At 53.5% G+C, this 22,034-nt stretch overlaps 1 protein-coding gene across 1 annotated transcript; it reads right to left on the bottom strand.

Moving 5' to 3' along the window:
* Positions 1–11,477, bottom strand: LOC124099345 (uncharacterized). Its single transcript, XM_046454374.2, has 5 exons — positions 11,418–11,477; positions 11,124–11,273; positions 7,142–7,669; positions 5,748–5,852; positions 1–2,669 (listed from the first exon to the last, which is right to left on the bottom strand). Exons 1-5 carry the CDS (start codon positions 11,475–11,477, stop codon positions 2,307–2,309), a joined length of 1,206 nt encoding a protein of 401 aa, XP_046310330.1. The 3' UTR covers positions 1–2,306.
* Positions 11,478–22,034: the final 10,557 nt, after the last annotated feature.

Raw genomic sequence — 22,034 nt, 5'->3', positions numbered from 1 at the left:
CTGGGGACAATCTATTTATTTAACAGGATATTCACTGTGAGCCAGGCACAGTTCTAAGTGTTTTACAGATTTTAACTCAATTAAATCCTTGCCACAACCTGATAAGGTAGTCATCTCCATGTTACAGATGGGAAAACTGAGGCACAGAGGAGGCTAAACCAAATGCTCAAGACCCCACGGCTGGTGTGGGGCAGAGCTGGGATTCAGATCCAGGTGATCTGGCTTTAAGGTCACTGCGCAATGCCTAGGGAGACCACCAGTCCCCTGTCCCCACTTGTTAGGGTGTATGAATTGGAAGTTCATATGCCCTCTGTTCATATTTAGAAGTCATAATTCAAGCTAGCAATGCTATTCAAAGAAACATGTTCTGCTGGGTGCAGTGGCACACACCTGTCATCCGAGAAGCTTGGGAGGCTGAGGCAGGAGGATCGAGAGTTCAAAGCCAGCCTCAGCAAAAATCAAGGTGCTAAGCAACTCAGTGAGACCCTGTCTCTAAATAAAATACAAAATAGGGCTGGGGATGGGGTTCAGTGGTCGAGTGCCCCTGAGTTCAATCCCTGGTGCCCCCTCACTCCCCACAAAATAAACACGTTCTGTTATACTGACCTGGGGGGTATCTCTTTGTAGTGACCCAGAAGGCCAGCCTCGCATCAGGCGTCCATGCTGGAGCAGGCTGGTCAGAGGAGAACTGTGCACGTCTCTAAGGGGTGAGCCCCACTTGCCTGGACCCAGGAACTGTACTGGTGAGGGGAGGGGAGCCACCAGGCTTCAGCATGCTCCCCTTCTCGTAAAGGTGGCCTTGTCACTGAACTTGAGTGATTTCACGACTTCCTGCTAAGTCACTGGGTACGTCCTCGGGCGTGAGCTGCTCCTTCTCACTCCCTGTCTGCTGGCTGCGTGCAGGACAGCACAGGCAATCACACCCTAGACAGGGGCTGGAAAACTGTGGCCCCTGGGCTGGATCCTGCCCCCACTTGTATTTGTAAGCAAAGTTTCATGGGAGCGTAGACACGCCCAGTCCTTCCTGTTGCTCTTGCTGCCGTCAAACAACACAGAGCTAAACAACTGTGACAGAGACCACAGAGGCAAACATATTTACCATGTGACTCTGCAGGAAAAATGTGCCCTGGAAGATAGAGGAGCTGGTTCTGAGTAACACCCAGAAGGCTGCGTGGCAGCCAGGCGTCTCCAGCTGCAAGAAGTCCATGTTTTTTCATGTAAATCTTTGATGTCTTGTGGTTTACTTACTAAGGCAACCGGTATTATTTATGGCAATGAATATAACGCCTGGCAGGTTGTGAGCAAGCAGATGATAACTCCTTCCCCGACGCTGTAGTTTTATACTCACGGTATGCTCTCGTGGTATCAGTCAGCTTTCTGTTACTATGACAGATGGCTGAGATGATGATAAACTTATAAAGAGAAAAGGTTTCTTTGGGCTCATGGTTTGGAAGTTTCAGGCCACTTTCGGTTGGCTCATATGCTGTTGGGCCTGTGGTGAGACAGCACATCATGGAGGGAACGCGGGGTGAAGGAAGCTTTGCCTCGTGGCAGCCAGGAGGCCAAGTGAGAGACAGGAAAGGGGATGACTCCCATTATGTCTTTGGGGGGCATACCCCCAGTGACCTCTGACCTCCTTAGCCCGATCTCGCAAACCACACCACCTTCCGGTTGTGCTGAGCTGAGGACTGAGAGGGTTTTGTTTGGTGCTTTGAGTGGGGTCTTGCTAAGTTGCCAGGCTGGCCTTGACCCTCCTCCTCCTGCCTCGGTCCCCAGGGCTGTGCTGGGACGCATGGCCCAGGACCACGCCTTTACCGCGTGGGCCTTGGGTGACCTCCAGATCCAAACCGTCGCAGTCACACTTGGAGTGGCTCAGGGCTGCCTGGCTTCCACATCCACGCCTCGCACACAGCCGCTGTTTCTTCCGCCGAGAACATTCTTTCCCTTTTTCTTGGGTTCACTGACCCCTGGGACTCTTGGGGGTCTTGGGGGGTGGCCAACAGTGCTTCCAGGCAAAGTCCCCTTCCTCTCTGTCCCTCAACACGGGGTGTTCTGTTAGCCTTGGTCAGCAGAGCTCCGTGGACAGGAGCTGAGCTTGGGTCAGGCTGGGAGGCTTCAAGTCCTGGTTGAGAGACCACTTGGAAGTGGTCAGTGACGCACTCCCCTCTGCCTCAGATTCCTCATCTGGAAAATGGGAATCAGGATCCGGTCCCCCCCGTGGTGTGGTGTGGGAATAAGGTGAATTAGGAGACTTAGGAAGGGCACCTGCCGCAGGCGGGGCTCAGCAAGGTCACACGACGTCCTCGTCAGGTCCTCTCTGTCTGTCTCTTTTCTTGTGTGCCAGTCAAGTGCTCGGCCACCGAGCTGCACCCCAGCCCTGGCCTCCCTGATCGGTCACTGCTCTGGTCACAGCTTGTGTGACACGTGGCCGTGGAAGCCCCTCTCCAGCGCTGGGCCGGGCACTTGAGGACCCGGCTCTCGGGACGTTCTGGATGAAGCACTGCCCGGGCCCATCCTCTGTCCTGGGAGGTGCCTGCGGAGGGTCCAGGGCCAAGGGGAAGCCCTATGGCGTGGACCAGGCCAGCGACTGGTCCGAGGAGACAGACCGGAAGCTGCGAGTCCAGACGTCTGGGCCAAGGGTCCCCTGCGAACCCCGTGCGGCCAGCTCCCTAGGGAAGAGGGATGACAATGGCTGGGCAGATGGCTGGGTTCTAGAGCGCTGCAGCCAGACCAGGGCTGTCCAGGCAGGTGGCCCGCCGCCACATGCTCAGGTGGACACCTGTTCCTACCCTCTGCAGCCAGGGGCGACCCAGCCTGGCTCACGGGGCCCTGGTGCGGGTTTCCCGGGGCCATCTCTGGGCAACTGCGAGGAAAGCCGCGGCCTCTCCTGACCTGTGGGGCGTGTCCCCACCGACAGAGGGCGCCGAGGAGCACAGGGGTGGGTGGGGAGAGCCGGTGGCCAACGCCCTTTGCCCCCCAGAACCTGGAGTCTGGCCCTGGGTCCAGGCCCAGTTCTGCTTGTCTAGCAGCGCTGGTGAATAATAGCAATTGTAATAATGGTGACCAACACTGTTGAATCCCTCAAGGGGCCCTGAGAACAGTCCGAACAGGTCACCTATGACTCTCATCCCCATGACAATCCTGGGAGGTAGGATTTTTATAAGATAAAACTCCTAAAAATATGAGTTTTATTTTACATATGAAGAAACCAAGCCTCAGAGAGGTTAATTAGCTCACCCAAGGTCACACAGCACAACCAAAGATTCAAATCCATGTGGATTGCAGAGCCCAGACTCTTTAACTGAGCTCTTTACCCCTTTGGGCACTTGCTGATTTAGACACTGGAAGGAGGGAGGGCACCTGGGCATTTATGACACTCGATTTGGCCCAATCTTCCTACTAAGAAGTGTATTGTTCAAGGTTGTGCATCCCAGCTGGCGTGGTGGCAGTGGAGAGATCCCTGGGCTGGAGAATATAAGCATTTGCTCTCTAGTGATCAAAGGGAAAGAAACAGACTGAGCTCCTGTCCATAGGCTGAGGAAAGAGCCCGGCAGAGTGACGCATGCCTGTCATCCAGCGGCTTGGGAGGCTGAGGCAGGAGGATCGAAAGTTTGAGGTCAGCCTCAGCAACTTAGCGAGACCCTAAGCACCTCAGTGAGACCCCCTCTCTCTAAATAAAAATCAAAGGGGCTGGGGAGATGGCTCAGTGGTTAAGTGACCCTGGGTTGAATCCCTGGTACTAAAGAAAAAAAAATAAAACACAAGGCTGGTGACACAGTGTCCCCTCCCCCTTTGTCACCCTCCTTATTTGTTTTGCTTACTGTGGTCATCGCTGCACCCCCACCCCGTCCTTTATAACCTCCTGCTCACCATGGTCCCCGTGGTCACCGCTGGCTCACCTTCCTTACGTCATGACCAGGACGCTGCCCATCAATGACCCTGGGCAGCAGCACCACCAGCACCAAGCCGTGGCCAGGCTGTCGGTGCCACTGGGACCCCTCACACCACTCCGTGTCCCCGGGAGCCCGGCACACAGCCCTCACTGTCCCTCACAGCACCAACCCGCGGCCCTCTGGCTCACCGCGCCCTTCATAGCGCTGCCCGTCTGCTCTGCCCATGGTCACTGCGGCCACCTCGGCTGCTAGGGTTTGGATCTGGACGGTCCCCAGAGGCTCCTGTGTGGAAGGCCTGGTCCCTGGTGCCGTGGGGCTAGAGGTGGCCTTTGGAAGGCGACCTCAGCAGCGGTTAATCCACTGGAGGGCTCCTGTGGGAGGGGGCGGGAGGGAGGGTGTCCCTGGGGACACCCAGGTGGCCTGGGAAGGCGTTTCCTGTCCCTGGTCCTTTCCCTTCCCTCCCTCAGCCGGGAGCTGACCAGCCTCCTGTGCACTGGCTTCTGCCTCTGCCATCACGTCCTCCTTCACTTGGGCCCAGAAACAATGGAGCCCCCGAGCAGGGACGGAAACTCTGCAGCCCTGAGCCCAGCCAACCTTCCTGCTCTAAGGGGCTTTTCTCAGGTATTTTGTCACAGCAACAGAACGCTGACCGGCCCACCCCCTCTGCCACGCCACCATGGCTGATATTTGATCGTCACCAAAACAACTCAAGTGGCGGAAGTCTTGAGTCTCTTCTGCAACTCGAGGCTGGTGCTGAATGTCCAGTGTGTGAATGGAGCCTGGGACTGGGCCACCATCATTCCCAAGGCCACTTGCTGGTGGCCCTCTTTAATGATGTATTCGTGGACACTCCCTGCTGGTGGCTTTGGGTGGCACAGAAGCTTGTGAGATGTCTGAGTCACTCAACACCCAGACATGCCACAGGACCCTGCTGCTGCCGTCCCCATCGTCCCCAGGGGGCGGAGCCTGCAGACAGACCTCTTGGGCTCTGCCCGGGGTCAGCACCGTCCGGGCCCCTTCCTTCCCAGATCTTTGAAGCCTGTCGTTGGCCGTCCTGCTCCTGGCTTCAGGGCCTCCCTGCCCGGTGAGGTCACTAATCATCAGCACATGTGCGTGGGGGGTACGAGCCTTCATTAAGTAAACGCCTCTTGGCTCCAAACAGAAGACGGGAAGAATGCGCTTCCCACGGCCCAGGTTGTGTGGGCCTCTGGAAGGCCACTGTCTTTGGGGGACTGGTGGGGATTCTGAGGAAAGCAAGTGACCTCCCACCCGGGCTGCAGAGGGGAGAGGAGCCGAGCCCAGCCCGCGCTGAGCCTGGGCCATCTCAAGAGCTTGCAGCTGAGGGTTGGAGGTGCGGGGTGGACCCTTCCTGGCCTGCTCCCCTCTCGTCCCTGCCCTATGCCTCTGCCCACCGCTGGGTACTGACCTGCTTTCCCACTACCCAGCTGCATAGCTGACTTTGGTGCCTCGGTTTCCCCAATCTGCTCACAGTCCTGGTCATCGTGACTGCACCAGCGCCAACACCCCAGTGCTAATCGTGACAATCGTCAGCGGATGCAGGGGCGGGATTCAGTGGCCCTGTGGCCGTTCTGACACGTCTTGAATGAGTTAACGACGGTCCTTTCCACCGCTCCCAGAGCTCTGGGAGGGCCTGACAGGGCAGTGGGGAGACTGAGGTCCAAATCCTAGCTTTGCTGCTTACTAGCTGTGTGACCTTGGGCAAGATGTACAACCTCTCTGTGCTAGGAAAACCAGTGGGGGCACCACAGGAAGCGGGGCCTGGAGCAGGGAGAGGCCACTGAGGCAGAAAAGGGGACAGCACTGTCACCAACCCGAGGGTGAGGGCCTCCTTACAGTTTGCGTCCTGAGGGGCTCTTCTGTGTCACCTTGGTTCCTCAGAAGCCAGGAGTGTCCAGGCTGCTCCGGGGTCACAGGCCGAGCAGTCCCATCACAAGACCCCTGTGGGGGCCCCCGAGAGGGGTGAGCGACATGTCAGTGCTCTGCGTTTCTTTATCTGGTGCTCGGGAGGCGCCCAGGGCCTCTCCCCTGCTGGGCAAGGGCTCTACCTGAGCTCCCTGAACCCCTCCTTCTCCTTGGGGCCCCTTCCTTCCCACTCTAGAGGCAGGAGGCTGCTCAGGCTTCCCTCCAGCTGGGGTGCAGGACCTGGACCCCGGGCACGGGGTGAGGGAGGGCCTGGCAGTGACTGGTGGCCGTGGTCTTGGCTGGAATATTCTCCTTGCAGTGTGATTTGGGGACCGTTCCTGGTCTCGGGGACGCCGACCTTGATGCCTGGGCTCGTCTTGTGACCTAAACCAGCCGTGGTGGGTCCCGTTGCTGGCCACCAAGAATCTTATCAGCACAGGCAACATGAGGGGCCTCTCAGGGCAGGAATGTGCCCGAGCCGTGAGCCGGGGGGCAGTGGGTAAGCGGAGAGCCATCCGTGAGCTGGTCCTGGACCCCCCAGATGTGCTCCACCCCACAGATGTGCTCTCTTGGAATTTTTATGACATCCCCCCCCCCCCCCCCCCCCAGTTCTAGACGGTGGGTCCCCTCCCGTCCCTTGGGTGGTTTCCAGGGAAGGGTTCATGGCCAGCTGGGCGGACATGCCCCCGAGGCGGCCTTGGCCACGCACATTTCTATCTCCAGAGCCAGAGAGGCCACTGGGATCTTTTTGGTGGCTCCACTCTGTGTCTGGAAAGGGCCCAAAGGGAAGATCCTGACCCGCGCTGGGCCCCCGTGGCTCTGATCCGAGGGCACAGTGACATGGCAAATTCAAGGGAGAATCGGTTTCCTTCTCTGCGCCCCCCTCGCCATCCCAGAACACCACTCACTGGTGACATTGGGGGTCTGATGTGGGCATGTGCCTGGCGAGGTCCCAGCTGCTCCCGGGGACTCTGGGGGGCCTTCGAGTTGACGTGAGCACCCGGAGAGACCCCAGAGTGCCTCTGATGGGAAGCATTAGAACTCCGGAGGCCAGAGGTGCTTTTAAAAGAAAGTAAATTGGAGTCACGGCCGCTGATCAGGCCACCAGGGCTGGGGACTCCAGGTCACATTGCCACTTACTCTACATCCAACCAGGTGTGGGCTGGAGAAGCCCCGCTGTCCCCAAATGCCAGATCAGGGCAGATGGCCACTTTTTTTGACCCTTAATGGTGTTCTGGGCTCTATGTCGGCGGAGAGTCCCAAGCGGGAACTTGCAGAGCGAATGCGGCTTTTCACAGATCTCGAGTTTCCTGAGGGAGACTCACCTGCTCTGATGAAGAGGAGGCTTGACCGTGCCTCACTGGCCTGGGGACGGCCCTGCCCCAACATCCTCGCCTCTCCACTAAGCATCCACTCGCTCCGGGTGGCCCGTGTGCCCTGATCACGCTGATGTGCACACGCGCGTAGAAGCAGTCACGTGGGCGTGCAAGGAGAGCCCTGGACTGGCTTCCCTCCTTCTCCAGCCCCCGCCTGATGGGAAGGGGAGTGTCCCCTAAGGATTCCTCAGAGAGCTGCCCAAGACCCTTAGCTTCCAGTCCTTCCTGTGGTCTTGCCTGTAGCCTGCAGTCACCCTCTTCCTTTCCTGGATCTCCAAAGTCACCAGATGCCTTCTCCTGCTTCTCAGCACCCTTTGGTCTTTCCCACGCCCTTGTCCATCTGGAACATTCCAGCACATCCCTCCTCTCTGACAGCCCCTCTGGGGTGCCTATCCAGGGTCCATTTCCGCTTCTGAAGCCAGAGTGGTAGGGTGGGGGGAGGGAAGTGGGCGAGATGCTCAGCTGAACCTGCCTGAGCTCAGGGGGAGGGGGGCCACGTGATGCAGACCCGGCCAATGAGACGTGAGCTCGGCTGTCCCTTCCCCTCCCGCCCTGCGGGAGCCAGGAGACGCCTGGGGGCAGAGGGGAGGGATAGGGGTCAGCATCTGGTTTCCTCCTCCCCCTGCAGATGGGGCTTTGGACTCAGGCAACCTGGGTTCAAGCTGGGCTCTTGCACAAAAAAATAGGCTGGAGGTGTGACCTCAAGCCTGGGAACAGAACAGCAAAGTCCTTGACTCCAGCAACCAGAGCACCACGGACCTGCCCCGAGGCCAGAACTTGCTGATCTTTCTCCCCGCCTCACAGTGAGGGCACACAGTAGGCGCTTAACAGATCTGTATGCAGTGAGCACTTGTACAGGTCTTAGCAGAGTGACACGTCCAGGAAATCTGGCTTAAAAATAGAATGAATACCTGGCGCAGTGGCGCACACCTCTACTCTCAGCGGCTCGGGAGGCTGAGGCAGGAGGGTCGCGGGTTCAAAGCCAGCCTCAGCCACTTAAGGAGGTGCTCAGCCACTCAGTGAGACCCTGTCTCTAAATAAAATACCAAATAGGGCTGGGGATGGGGCTCCGTGGTCAAGTGCCCCTGAGTTCAATCCCGGGTACCCACCTCCCCCTAACCCCCAAATAGAACGAACAGCCCAGCAGTATTCAGGGTCCAGTTTCCTATGGGACAATGAGGCAGCAGGGGACAGAGAGGGGTAACTAGTGCCCCCCGCCCCACGTCTCCCCATAAAGAAGATCAGCTTTTATCAAATTTACACCCGGACTTCCTTCTTGAAGCTCTGCATTATTTAAGACTACATTTCCCAGAGGGATGAATGTAAAGCAAGATCTGTATTATTTCAAAATCTGAGCATACAGAGAGGCTCTATGAATATTTTTAAATCGCCCCATTTCCAAATCACATCATGAAAATTTGCCTAGACTGGGATGTGCCGTTTTGGAGGGGGGTCGTAGAGACGCTTGGGTGGACGGGAAGGTTTCTGAGATTAAAAAAAAAAAAAAATTGCAGCCTAGTACCTGCCTCCCAAGTCTGCGGTGTGGCTGCATCAGAAGTGGCTGGTCACCGTCATTTAGGTGTTAAAAGTGGTTAATGTGTCAACATTGAAGAATGATTTGCTTTAACAAAATTGCAGCTGATTTCAGAGTCATTCCAGGGACCGGCGTGAATTATTGAAAAATTAATTGGTGTCTGTTTTCCCTTTTTCTCTCTTGGGCGTGGGACCCTACCAGGAAAGGGTCCCCGTTTGCTGTCAGGGGCATTGTACGTCGATGTGAGCACATCAGTAGAGACATGTCCCCAATTGCTCACTTGAAACTACTCTCACTTTTTATGGACCCTGTTTTACAGATGAGGAAGCAGAAGCACAGAGATGTTTAGCATCTTGTTCAAAGTCACACAGCCAGTGACAGGCAGAGGCAGGCTTTGGGTGTAGGCAGGGAGCTGTCAGTCTGTTCTTGGCTCCGTGACTCTCTACAGCCTCAGGCAGAAACTGGAAGGATGCTGACCACAGAACTGAAGCCTGAGCCCTTTCTAATTAGTTTGGACCAAATCCTGGGATGTGTGTAAGATCCACAGAGAGGAGAGAACTCGGAGCAGCCTGGATTGCCTTCACTGCCCGCACTAACGGGGCTGTGAGTCGATGTAGAAATATAAGAAAATGGGGCCTCTCTGGCTCCCCAGGAGCTCTAGGGCCATCCATCCCTGTGGCCCCTGTAAGAATGTCCAGGGCTCCTGATTGTATTTTGATATGCATTCTTTTTAATTTAGTTTTATTGGAATAAGTGCAAGGCTGTATGTGCATAGTTTGAAAATCAAAACAATACCCACGGGCGCGTCTATAAAAGCACAACCGCTCCTTTTTCTTCATCTGTTGTCTTCCTCCCTCTTCCTCTCTCCCCACTTTTTTTTTGGGGGGGGGTAGCAGGGATTGAATCCAGGGGTGCTTAGCCACTGAGCCACATCCCCAGCCTTCTTTTATTTATTTATTTTTAAAATTTGAGACAGGGTCTCGATGAGTTGTTTAGGACCTTGCTAAGTTGCTGAGGCTGGCTTTGAACTCTCGATCCTCCTGCCTCAGCCTCCCGAGCTGCTGGGACGACAGGCGTGTGCAACCCCGCCCGGCTCACATGCAATGCTTTTTGTATTTTCTTCCAGGGGCTCTTTATGCAAATACGAGCAACAGACATCATGTTCTGTCCTTTACTGCCGTGGCTGGCTCTGGGCCATACTCAATGCATTTTTGACTTAAGATGTTTACAACTATGGGTTGATCAGGGGGTAACCCTAGGGTACGTGAGGGAGCCTCTGCACTAGGGTTTTATCCACGAGTTCTAGAGTTGACTGAAACATATGTGCACATGTGTATATTTATATAAATGGGTCGTCTTCAGTGCATCACTAAAGGGAAAGGAAATGGATGGAAACTGCACATAAGTCCCCACCCTGGACCCATCCAGGTCTCAGGCCCCACGCCCTCTGCATTCGAATCTGCATTGAACAGCATCCCCCAGGGCTTCCCAGGCACTGAAAAGTTTGAGTGGCACTTCCCTCCTGGGCAGTAAGGAGGGAGTCTCACCCACCCTGAACCTCAGAGGAGAGGCGTCTCTGTGACTCTTCAAGGTCCTGTCACCCAGTGGAGGGGAGGCAGCCTCCAGGGACAGTCGTGGGAAAAGAATCACTTGGCCCCTCGCTGTCACTCATCCCAAAGGGCATTGGCTGTCAGGGGCGAGGTACGTGGGTGTGAGCACATCAGTAGAGACAGGTCACCCATTGCTCACTTGAAACTAGTCTCGCCTTTGAGAAACACAAAGTCACCCACCCCACGATGCCCCAAAGCAGGGGACCCAGGCTACCTCTTGGCAAGCTAGTCTAGGAGCCAGGACTTGAAAGAGTCAGGACTGGGAGAGGAGGAGCCAGGGTGTGTGTGTGGCGAGGAGCGGGCTGGGAGGCCGGTTTTATGGAAGGCGAAGGTTTGCATCCTGTGGTCCACCCAGTCCCCTGGGCCACAGCGCCTGGCTGGGAGGGAGAGGACGCGGCGCCGCGGCGCCCCCTGGTGGCCCACCTGGGTACTGAGTAGAAAGGCGCTTGGGTTGCAGGGGTAACCCAGGAAATAAGGAGATAATTGCAGGCTGCGGAGGGGCTACATACCACCCCCCACTCCCCCACCCCACCCCTGCGCACACACACATGCAGACGCACATGCATGCATACCCTGCCCAAAGTGTCCTATTCTTTTGCCAAGGCCACACCCATGTGGGGCCCCAGAGCACATTTGACTTATTTGCCATGACTTTCCCTGGTCTCCATGGGAGTCCCTTCCTGGGCCCCTTTCCATGCAGTTATGGTCCTGCCAGAGCTGAGAGGACAGCAGTGTCCTTGCCATGGCCTAGACCTTACAGCGCAGACGGACATCCGGAAGAGCTTACCCCGATGATCCGGGAACTTCTGTTGAAGAGACTGTTGCCACCCTGGGCAGTGATGGTTTTGGAACCAGATTCTCCCAGGGCCTCGTCACCCAGGGAAGAGAGCAGAGCCAGCATCTGAGTTCTTCTGAACAGCGCCCACGTTCCCACTTGCTGGGAGTCCACCTCTGACAGCTAACACTATGGGGCACTATCAGAAACTGACTTTGCTTTCTCTCTTGATTTAATCGGCACAACAACCCTCTGTCTGATGGAGAAGACTTTGAACTGGGTATTATCACCGCCGTCTGTACTTACCTGCAGGAGACACTTCCCAAGACCCCAGTGGATGCCTGAAACGGTGGCATCAAACTCCATGTAGACTATTCTACCTTGGCATTGTCACAGACTGCTAGATTTCCTCTGCCTGTTTTATACCCTGGTGCCTCCTTGGCATACTACTCTTTCACTTTGGAGTCATTATTAACTAAAATAAGGGTTATTAAACATGAGCAATGTGACACCACAGCAGTTGCTCTAAAAATGTGACTTAATCTGAGATGTTCCTTAGTGACTAACGGGTGGGTACCATATACAGCATGGATACATTGAACAAAGGGTTGATTCTTGTCCTGGGCGGGATGGGGTGTGATGGAGTGAGATTTCTTCATGCTTCTCAGAATGCCACGTGACCAAAAACTTGTGAATTGTTTATTTCTGGAATATTATCTTCTGTATTTTCAGACTGCAGCTGACCATGGGTAACTGAGACTGTGGAAAGTGAAACCACATATAAAAGTTGAGTACTATATTTCCCTGTTAGCTTTCTGCCTTCATTTCTTTCTAGTTTCCCAGATCACTGTGCTGCAGGCACACCCTATGGGGCACTTATTGTGTATTTGGGGACCATTCCAGGCATACTTCTGCCTCAGGACCTTTGCACATTCCCTTTACCTGTACACTCTTAGCTCAGATACTTTGGTGACTTGCTGCTTCCCTTTCCTTCAGAACTCTTCTTTAACCTGCCTTCTCAACAAGATGTTTCCTGAACATCTTATTTAAAATCATATTATGCCTCCTTCCTTATTCCCTTTCCCTATTTTATTTTCCCCAAAGCATTAATTATCTTCTCCTGTTCTGTACTCATTACTTCCTGATCTTGTTTATTATTCATCTCTCCTCCTGGTACATACACTCCTACTGTCAGGACTACAGGAAATCCTGCCTGTAGGAGTGTGTATACCAGTAGGCTGGATGAATAATGAACAAGATCAGGAAGTAATGAGAACAGAACAGGGGAATAAGGAACAAGATCAAGCTGGTTCACTGCCATCTCCCAGGTACAGTGCTTCCCTTAGGGCAGGTGCTTGGTACCCGTCAATTGAACTCGAGTTCCCTTTTCACAGAGGTTCAGAGAAATGAGCCAGTCACCTGTCTAGGGTCACGGTGCAAATAAACGGCTGATGTGGGATCCAGTCGGGAGGGCAGGGTTGCCTGGTCTTTTTAAGTGGATCTCACAGTGCACTGATTTGGGGCAGAAGTCGATCTTTGCAGTCCGCACAAGCACATGTGAAGAGGCTCCTGTCACCCTGCCACCCTGCCATGGAGGTGGAGGTGGCTGCAGGTGGCCACAGGCAGTGCGGAGACTCGCTGGGGCGGGGCTGCCTGGCTCATAGCCTTTGTCATGATTGTGTTTCAAGGGACGGGAGCTTCCTTCCTGAGCCCATCCGTGGGACATCTGCACAAGTCCCCGTCCAGCAATCCCCTCCCCCCTGGACCCCGAGGTCTGAACCCCAGAACCCCAGGAGCCAGCCCAGGGCTGTGTCTGGGGCAGGGCCCTGAGGGGTTAATTGCACCGCTGTGTCCATTAGCGGAAGCCATCGGGAGGGGACCCACTTCTGCTTTTCTGGCTGTATTTTAAAGGCTTTTAAAAAAGGCTTTCTTTTCTTTTCTTTTTTTTTTGAGCCTATGCACTCTTCAGAAATTAAATTTAGACTGTGATTTTATTACCCTTTTTATTTAATTTATCCTAACGGTGGCATTCAAGCTGTGAACCAGCTGTTGACTTTGAAAAAACATTGTTCAATTTGAAGGGAACATTTTAAAACTTAATGTAATGGCTGTGGGTAATCGACGGCGATGACACCCAGCACCCACCTCCCCGGGGCGGAGGACAGCGCAGGAGCTGGGCAGTGCGCCTCCGGGCAGAGGGACCCGGGCGACCCCGCTGGCTCCATGGGCCTCTCTGGTCTCGCCTGGGGCCGGCCTCTGGGAAGAGTTCACAGGGTCCAGGTTCAACGGAGCCCATGGACCTCCCAGCTTCCGGCCTCTTCTGACTTCTTTCTGGTCACTTAGTCTCAGTTTTTGGGGGGTGGGGTGGGCGCTGGGGATTGAACTCAGGGGCACTCGACCATTGAGGGACGTCCCCAGCCCTGTTTTGTATTTTACTTAGAGACAGGGTCTCCCTGAGCTGCTTAGAGCCTCACTTTTGCTGAGGCTGGCTTTGAACTTGCGATCCTCCTGCCTCAGCCTCCTGAGCTGCTGGGGTTATAGGCCTGCACCATGGCACCCTGTTGCCATGGACAGAGGGTCTCTCTCTCTCTCTCTCTCTGTCTGGTAGTAAGAGAGGTTCTGAGGTCACGCGGAACTCAAGGGCTCACCTTGACGTCACCCTCCGGCTGGGTGCCATCTCTTTCCTCCCCCCAGGAAGTAGAGTTTGGTTTTCCAAAGGGTAATTTTGGCCGAGTGACAGGTCAGCCCTTGGCCAACGGGATGTCGGCAAACCCCGCGGTGGGGAGTGACGTCCCAGGTGTCCTGTCTGTGGACGCCACCCACAGGATGGCGGGATCCAGGGACAGGACGTGCGAAGTCCTTACCTGCCCCTGGACACTGGTGCCCTCTTGCCCCCCTGGGCCTCTGTGTGAGGAGCCTGGGCTAGCCTGCGGGTGACACAGGACCTGTGCTCTGATGGTGTCCCAGCCGATGGCCCCTGGAACCTCCAACCCAGGAGCCAGCCCAGCAAACCCGTGGAGTCGTGAGCCACCCGCAGAGCCCGTGGATTGAAGCCACTGTATTCTGGGTGACCCGCTGGGCGGTCGGCAGTGTGTCCACGCGTCTGAGCCCACGTGCTCCAGGCCTGCGCTTGGCCTGGGTGCAGGGGAAGGGCTGGGCCTGAGGTCCAGGCCGTCCTCCTCCTGGTCTCCGCTTCCTGCTGGCTGCGTGGCCCCTGCTCGGCTGGACTATCCTCGCCTCAAAGGTGGGGACATTTGGTGGTCGGTGGCGTCAGACCAACAGGGTGTCGGAGTCCTCGCTTCTCTCCTCCGGCACTTAGTGCTGTGAAGCGGCGATGCCCGTGGGTGGGATGTTTGTGGCCCCACCACGTCACGCGGTGAAGCCCTCAGACCTAATGTCGAGCTGTCGGAGCTGGACTTTAGGAGATGGTTAGGCAACGTGGAGGGTCGAGTCCTGGTGAATGAGATCACTGACCTGGTAGGAAGAGACATGGAGAGATGATCTCTCGAAGTCCCAAGTTTCCTCTCCGGAGACTGGAGGCGAGGCATCCCATCCCTAGAGACAGGACACGTAAATCCTTCCTTCAAGAGCTCCCTGTCACAAACACTCACTCACTGTGACTGAGTAGCATCGCTCCTGGCTGTGTGATGTTGGGAAAATCACTTTACCTCTCTGTGTCTCGGTCTCTCCATCTTGGAAATGGGCAGACATTATGCCACCTAATGCTCACAGCCACTTCAGGATGGTGTAAGAATAAGGCACAATAAATGTGTTCCAGCACTGGACGTCACACATGGGAGGTGCCCTACAGACATGGTCTGGATTTCCAGTGTCCATGTGTTAAAGGCTTGTTTCCCATCCCAAGATGCTCATAGGAGATGGTGGAACCTTTAACTAGGTCATTGGGGGTGTTCCCTGGAAGGGCATAGCAGGACTCCGCCCCTTCCTCTTCCTCTTGTTTTCACTTCCTGTTTAGGAAGTGAGGGAGGTGCTCTTCCACATGTTCCCACCATGATGTGCCGCCACAGGTCCAAAGCCATGGGACTAACTGATTATGGACTGAAACCTCCCACACTGTGAGCCGACATAAACCTTTTCTCTTTATAAGTTGATCATCTTCAGTATTTGTTATAGTAACAGGAAACTGACTGACACTCTTGTAAATGGCAAACGTCATTGCTTTTTGTTATTAATATTCTTACCAACCAATCAAGTTGGATGGCCTGGGCAGGCTTCTGGGCTAAGGTTAGCTTTCTCCCTCTTGGCAGTGAGCAACCTGGGGTTTCTGCCTACACATATGTGTGTACCCCAAGGTCAGTTGTGTGGCCAAACAGACTGACCGGGTGGCCTCTATGCTTTTCTTCTTTGGTCCCACTTTTTTTTCCATCTGTAAAACCAATGGGTTTCAGAATGGCAAATGGTTTTTTAAGTCGTGCATCTTCTCAGTTTGGTCATGTCTGTCCGGAGCAGTGGATTGAGATTCTTGCCCGGCCCAGGCTCATGAGGACAAAGTGCCGTGATTTACTACTGACGTCTGCAATGTGTGTGAGCTAAAGAAGTGGAGAGTGTTTGCTGACCCTGACAAATGGCCTTTTAGGGGTCTCCTGTAGATACTCAGATTAGGCAGCTTTGTGGATTTCCGACCCTGACCCGTCTATATGTCAGCTTTAGTGTTGTGAGTGCTTCAGGGCGAAGCTCGGGGTGGGGAAGGAACGTCACTCATCTTCGTGTCCTCTAGGGCCCAGGAGGTTCTCAACCCACAGGTGGCCTGGAGGGAGAAGCAGACGGGTGGTCGGAGAGCCCTGGCGCTCCATCTCAGAAGTGCTGTTCCCCAGCTGGGGACCGGGTACGGGACCATGAGGTAGGAGCCTTGGGTAGGATCATGTGAGCGGAAGTGAGGCCCGTCAGACCTCTCTCTGTCTCTCTCCTATGAAGACCAACTGGAAAGTTCTAGGTACTGCTGCTTTGTCAGCCTGGGGACCCACAGGAAAGGGCCCCGGGGGGCTCCCTGGTCGGGAGCCCCTAGATAGAGACTGAGCTGCATGAGGGACACTAGGCAGTGCCCCTGGGACCCACTCCCGTGTGGCAGGGAGGCCAGCAGGGGAGGCAGACGGGGAGGAGGCTCCGTGCAACGCCCAGCTGCTGTGCCCGCCTGAGCTCCTGTGTCCCCGCCAGCCACTCCATGGGTGTGACCTACTGCAGGGAAGTGGCGTAGAGCTGGGTGAGTCGCAGCTCTTCAGTGGGGGGGCGAGTCCAGGAGGGGGAGGATCGCCGGGGCCTGGAGTTGGCCGCCCTCAGCCCAGGGGAGGAAGTCATTGAATGCTGGGGACTCTGTGAGCCAGCCACTAAATACGGCCACCATTAAAACCTAGAAGATGTAAAGCAAAGGGAAAAGCAAATACCCCAAACACATCACTTGCTAATTGTTTTGATTACATTCCCCCCCCAACTTGTGTCCTTGAGCTTATTTAAGGCCACCAGATCCCGAGGGTGGGTCCCACTCCTTTAGCTCTGCTTGCAGCCATCTTCACAGCTTGAAATTGACCACCATGAAGCATTTACACCACGGCAATTGGCACGTGTACAACTAAGGACTGTGTTTGCTATTTGGATAGTTGTTCAGACCTGAGAAAGACATGGAAAAAGGACACATTAAACTGAGGAGTGCCAAACTGGAACCTGTTACACTGTGACAGACAAAAAAGTGATTTGTTGGGCCAGAGTTGAACTCCTATGGCTGCAGGAGTTCAGTGCAAACCAACGAGAGCATTTTGTAAAAACGCTTTGGCTGTATTGAATGCATGATGAAGACTATTGTTTATTTTACTACGTATGATCTATGCACTGTGCATCCTTTAAATCAGTAAAATGTATAATAAACACACACACACACACACACACACAGACACACACACACAGAGTTTTCCCCTAGGAGATTGGTATCAACATTTATCAGCCGTGGAATAGACCAGATCCTTCAGTCTTTCAGGGATTTTCTCAGTGGTGGAGAACAGTGGCCATTAAAGAAGCTCAGTGGAACAGTCCCTGCCAGCCCTCCACAGAACATAAGTGAGAGTTAATCTTCTGCCTTCTCTTGTTTTATGCCACCAAGATATCTGGGTTTATTTGTCACTGCAGCATGACCTAACTTATGCTGACTGATACACCTGGGCAAACGCACTTAGTTCTCTGAGTTGCAGTTTCTTCCCACAATATCTCCTTGTAGAGATTCAGAGAGGACCAGAAATGATGTCTGCGTGTTTTCTTTGGCACATGGTAGGCATTTAACAATTGTAGCTAGTATTATTGATAGCAGTGCCTTAATCCATGATTTATTTATTTGATATAGAATGATCTTGAACCAATCCACACATATCATCTTTATATATAGTTTGGATGTGGTTTGTCTCTCAAAGATTCTTGTACTGGAAACTTGGTCCCCAGGGTAGCAGTGTCAAGGTGGTGGAACTTTTACAAGGTGGGACCTAGTAATTAGGTCTTGGGAGCTTTACCCTCATGAGTGGATTAATGCTGTCTGGTGGGAGTGGGTCAGGTCTCCTGAGGCTGGATTAGTTCTTGAAAGAGCAGATTGTTGTAACACTATCCCTGGGCCCCTTTTGCGTGGGACCTGTTCCTTTTCTGTTTCTTTGTTGTGTGTGACACACATCATTGCTAGGAAGCCATGCAATGGTGTTTGGACCTCCGGCCATCAGAACTGTGAGTTGAACAAACCTCTTTACTTTATAGGTTACCTAGCCTGAGGTATTTTGTTATAGCAGCACAAAATAGACAAAGGCACTTGGGGATGAGGGCATAGCTCCCTTTTCTATTTCCTTCTCTCTTCTCTCTGTTTTTCTCAGTACGAGTCTCCATTCCCTCTATCCTTTTCTGCATTTGTGACCAGCTTCAGGACACAGTCTTGGGGCTGAACTGAAAGCCACCAGTCCCTCTGGGAAGGGTAGCCCTTTGTGGGCCCTGGAGTTTTAACTGCCCAGTTACTCTTGCGGTAGCAGCTGTGTCCCCAGGTCCTACGAGCGGAGTCAAATACAGTCCCGAGGGATGGTGGCAGATGAAGACCATAAAGGTTAATGTCCTGAGAAATGGCCTGGAGATAGTGGTGGCAGTCAGGGATCGAGACTTCAATACAAATTAGAAACTTGTGGATGGGTTCCTTCAAAACCCGGTGGTGCCTTCTGCAGGCTTCGAGCTGCTTAGGTGGCCGCTGAGGCCACCGAGAGTGGGGAGGCTGTCACTCTGATGGCACCTCGGGGTGGGGGTGCAGCCTGGCTCCCCTGGGGCATTCTAGGGTTCAGCCAGGATGGAGGGTCCCCACTCCTAGTCTCGTCACTGTAGGTGGCACCGTGCTGGGAGGGACAGGTGTGTCCTGGGGGCTGCTGTGGAGGTTAGGCATGGCGTTCAGTGACTCGGGATAGGCCCATCATGAAGGAGACCCGTTAATCCCGCTGTGACTCACCTGTGATTCCAAAAAGTGATGAGACAGGTTTACACAGATCACTGGGGTTGAGTCTCCAATAAATATTCAGGAGAGTGAGTCTGTGGTGTCTGTTGGAGGAGGGGAAGTGGGGGATATGAACATGTAGGCCCGTACGGATGCCCCTTGACGGGATCACACTCCGATAAATCCATTATATATTAAAAATATCACGAGTAGAAAATGCATTCCGTACACTGGATCTCCTGAGAACCAGAGTTTAGCCGGTCTCGCTTAAGCAGGCCCAGAATGCTTACGGCTGAGAAGAATCGTCCGACATGACGTTTATTTTGTAATAAAGAATTGAATATTTCATGTTGTTTATTGGCTATTGTCCTGAAATCAGAAAAAAGAATGTATGTGGACAGTTTCACACCACCATAAAGTAAAAAAAAAAACAAAAAACAACCAATCTCAGTTTGGACCATCTTTGAGTCAGGGGACGTCTGTACCTCAGGACTCTCTCTAGAAGGGATTCCCCTAAAAACTGTTATGGTGGGGACTGGAAATGAGGCTGAACCAGGTGGAAGTTAGTTTTTGACTCTCTGCCCTCTGATATTGCTTTAATTTACTACTGGACGTCTCTAATGGATACTGTGTTTGTGGATAACAGAAAAAAAAAATACCACTGAGTGATTCGTGGGCACCCTCAGGTTCTGAACCACCATCCACACCCACGTCACCAGCTCAGTCAACTTCAGGGTTGAGTTTGCGAGGATCCCAGGTTACCCCCATATTAAGGGAGCTGGGTTTCCAGCAGAGGACTCCGAGACCTGTGGGTGGGAATGACCTGGGGAGACAGGAGGTTGGCTGGGCCCCAGAGGGTCCAGAGGAAACACGGGATGCAATTCTAAGACTCCCGAAGCTCCTCTGCGTGGAGAAGATGTCAGAGAGTGAGCAGCATGGGTACAAAGAGATTGGAGTGGCCTCCTGCCTTGGTCCACCATGTTTATTCCCATTCCCTGAACTATGAGGCCTCCCTGTGGTTAATGTTGGGCGTCTACCACATGAACTAGTCCAGGTTCCTTTGCGGCAGACCCCTGCAGCTGTGTGGAGGCCGTCCCAAGTGGGTGCTCCAGGGTCCTGGGGTTCATAGACCAGAGTTCTCTGTTTGAGAAATACATCAGAGAACAGAACAGAGAGGATCTCTCCGAAGGGATTTCTTTTGGGGACGGACTCACGTGGTGACGGAGCTGAGGAGTCTTCTACCTTGGGCTGTCTTCTAGCTGGAGAATGAAGGCCAGTGGTGCCACTGAGCTGGAGACCAAAGACCTGAGAGCCAGGTGCTGGGGAGGGGGAGATGACCCCAGAGGGTGCTGTGAAGGGTAAACAGGGGGAAGGTGAATGTGGAGTCCCAGAGTCCAGTTAGGAGGCTGCTCTGGTCACTCAAGTCAAAGAGGAGGTTGACTGGAGTCAGATGGTAGCCGTGTGGGTCAGAGGGTAGAGACCGAATCAAGGGGACTTGGTGATCAGAAGTTGGGGAGAAGGGGGTGGAGCCAAGGAGAGCCCTGGGTAGTCTTTGGGCAACTGAGTGGACAAGGCGGGGAGCCGGGGAGAAGCTAGTGAAAGTCAACAGAAAATCGTGAGGTTGGTTGAACCCAGGGGACCTTCAGGTAGAAATGACCAGTGGGCAGCCATATGCAAAGTTCAGGGGAGAGATGGGCTTAAGGGATCATTGTAGTAAATGACCAAAGGAACCTCCCCAGTTGAGGCTGTAGAGGCTGTCGGGAGAATGACCTCCGCTGAGAACTGCTTCTATACCAGGTGGGCACAGGGGGCTCAGGATAATGGGACATGTCCACGATAACCCTCATGAGCCCAAGGATTCCACCAGGCGGATCGCTGAAGAAGTCAAAGACAGAGACAATGGCCCAAAGCTTCAGATCTTGGAGGCCACTCTACCCCATCGGGTTCCTTAGCCTCCCTGAGCTCCTTTGCTCCGGCCACAAGTTCTGGGTCAGCTTCCTTGGAGCGTGCAACTCACGTTCTTGTTGACCTCATGCCAAACATGTCGGAACTTAGGGTGGCCTACAGATTTACTTCTGGAAATGTGTCAGGGTGACCTTGAGCACGTCTTGGCCCCTTCCTGGGCTTAGAGGTCAGGGTGGACTAAAAGCTCATTGTCTTCTTTCTAGTTCTTTCTATCTCCACGATCTCCAGGACTCTCAGAACACGTGGGTGTGAAGAAATTCCCAAACAGAAAAACCACCACCTAGACTTGTATTCTGAATTGTGTAGACTTGACCTAGAAGGGTGTATCTGGAAGAGCTCAGGGTAGGACCGAATTGGAGGTAGGTCCTATGGTCCTATTTTTAAAAAGTTTGTGGGGCTGAGACCAGAATGGAGTAACCTCCCCCGTTGTCTCCTCCCGGCAGCAGGAGACAGAGTGGCGCCTCTGTCGCGCCCAGCAGGAACCACCTCATTTACATGCATCAGAAACGATTTTTTGTGAATTTAATTAATCACAGTTTACATGCTAATAACCCTTGAAATATTTTTATGGGTAAATAATGGGAATTTCCTGCTGTGGGGTGGGGGAGTCCAATGATTTCAGCATTTGCTTCTAATTTAGTTTCCATCAAGTGATTAGAGTGATAACCAGAGTCCTGATAGGAAGGGAGGGGGAGATGCGTTTCCGGGTCGAGGCCTGGAGGTGGTAGGATGTACCCTAGCAGGTGCTTCATGATGGGGTCCGGCCTGGGTGGCTATCTCTGTTCTAGGCCTCCTGGTTAAAATAGGATGATTTTTCAACTGTTGTCATTATCCTCATTAATTCCACCAAAAACACCATCACCACCGCCGATATCTTTATCAATACTCGAGACAGTTATATTGCCATCACATCATGCAGCACTATCAACACCACCATCAACATCACCACTGTTTGCACCACTATTACCATTACCACCATTACTACTGCCATCGTCACACCATTACCACCACCTCCATCACTGTGATATGTGCTTATATGACCACCATTATCCCCACCACCATCACTGCCTCAACCAATATCACCACTGTCACCATCACCATCATTAATTACCACTACCACTATCACCATGATATAGGCTTATGTGACCCATTATTGCCACCAGTATCATCACCAGTATCACCAGCATCACCACCACCATCACCATCATCAAAACCATCATCCATCGTCACCACCGTTGTTACCTCAACTATTATCACCACAGTTACCACCGTTTACCACCATCACTATTATATATGCTCATGCGACCCATCATTATCACCGTTATGATCACCAGCATCACCACCACCATCATCTTCACCCTCATCACCACCATTGCTACCTCAACCATGATCACCACCACCATCATCACCACCATTTCCACTACTACCATCACCATGGTGTATGCTTACATGGCTCATTGTTACCACCACCATCACCACCATCACCACCTCCATCACCA

Source organism: Marmota monax, unplaced genomic scaffold (genome assembly GCF_021218885.2).
Source record: "Marmota monax isolate L192 unplaced genomic scaffold, Marmota_monax_Labrador192_F-V1.1 WCK01_AAM20220418_F8-fsc00086, whole genome shotgun sequence".
NCBI classification, from domain to species: domain Eukaryota; kingdom Metazoa; phylum Chordata; class Mammalia; order Rodentia; family Sciuridae; genus Marmota; species Marmota monax.
This window is presented reverse-complemented; position numbering and strand designations above follow the sequence as displayed.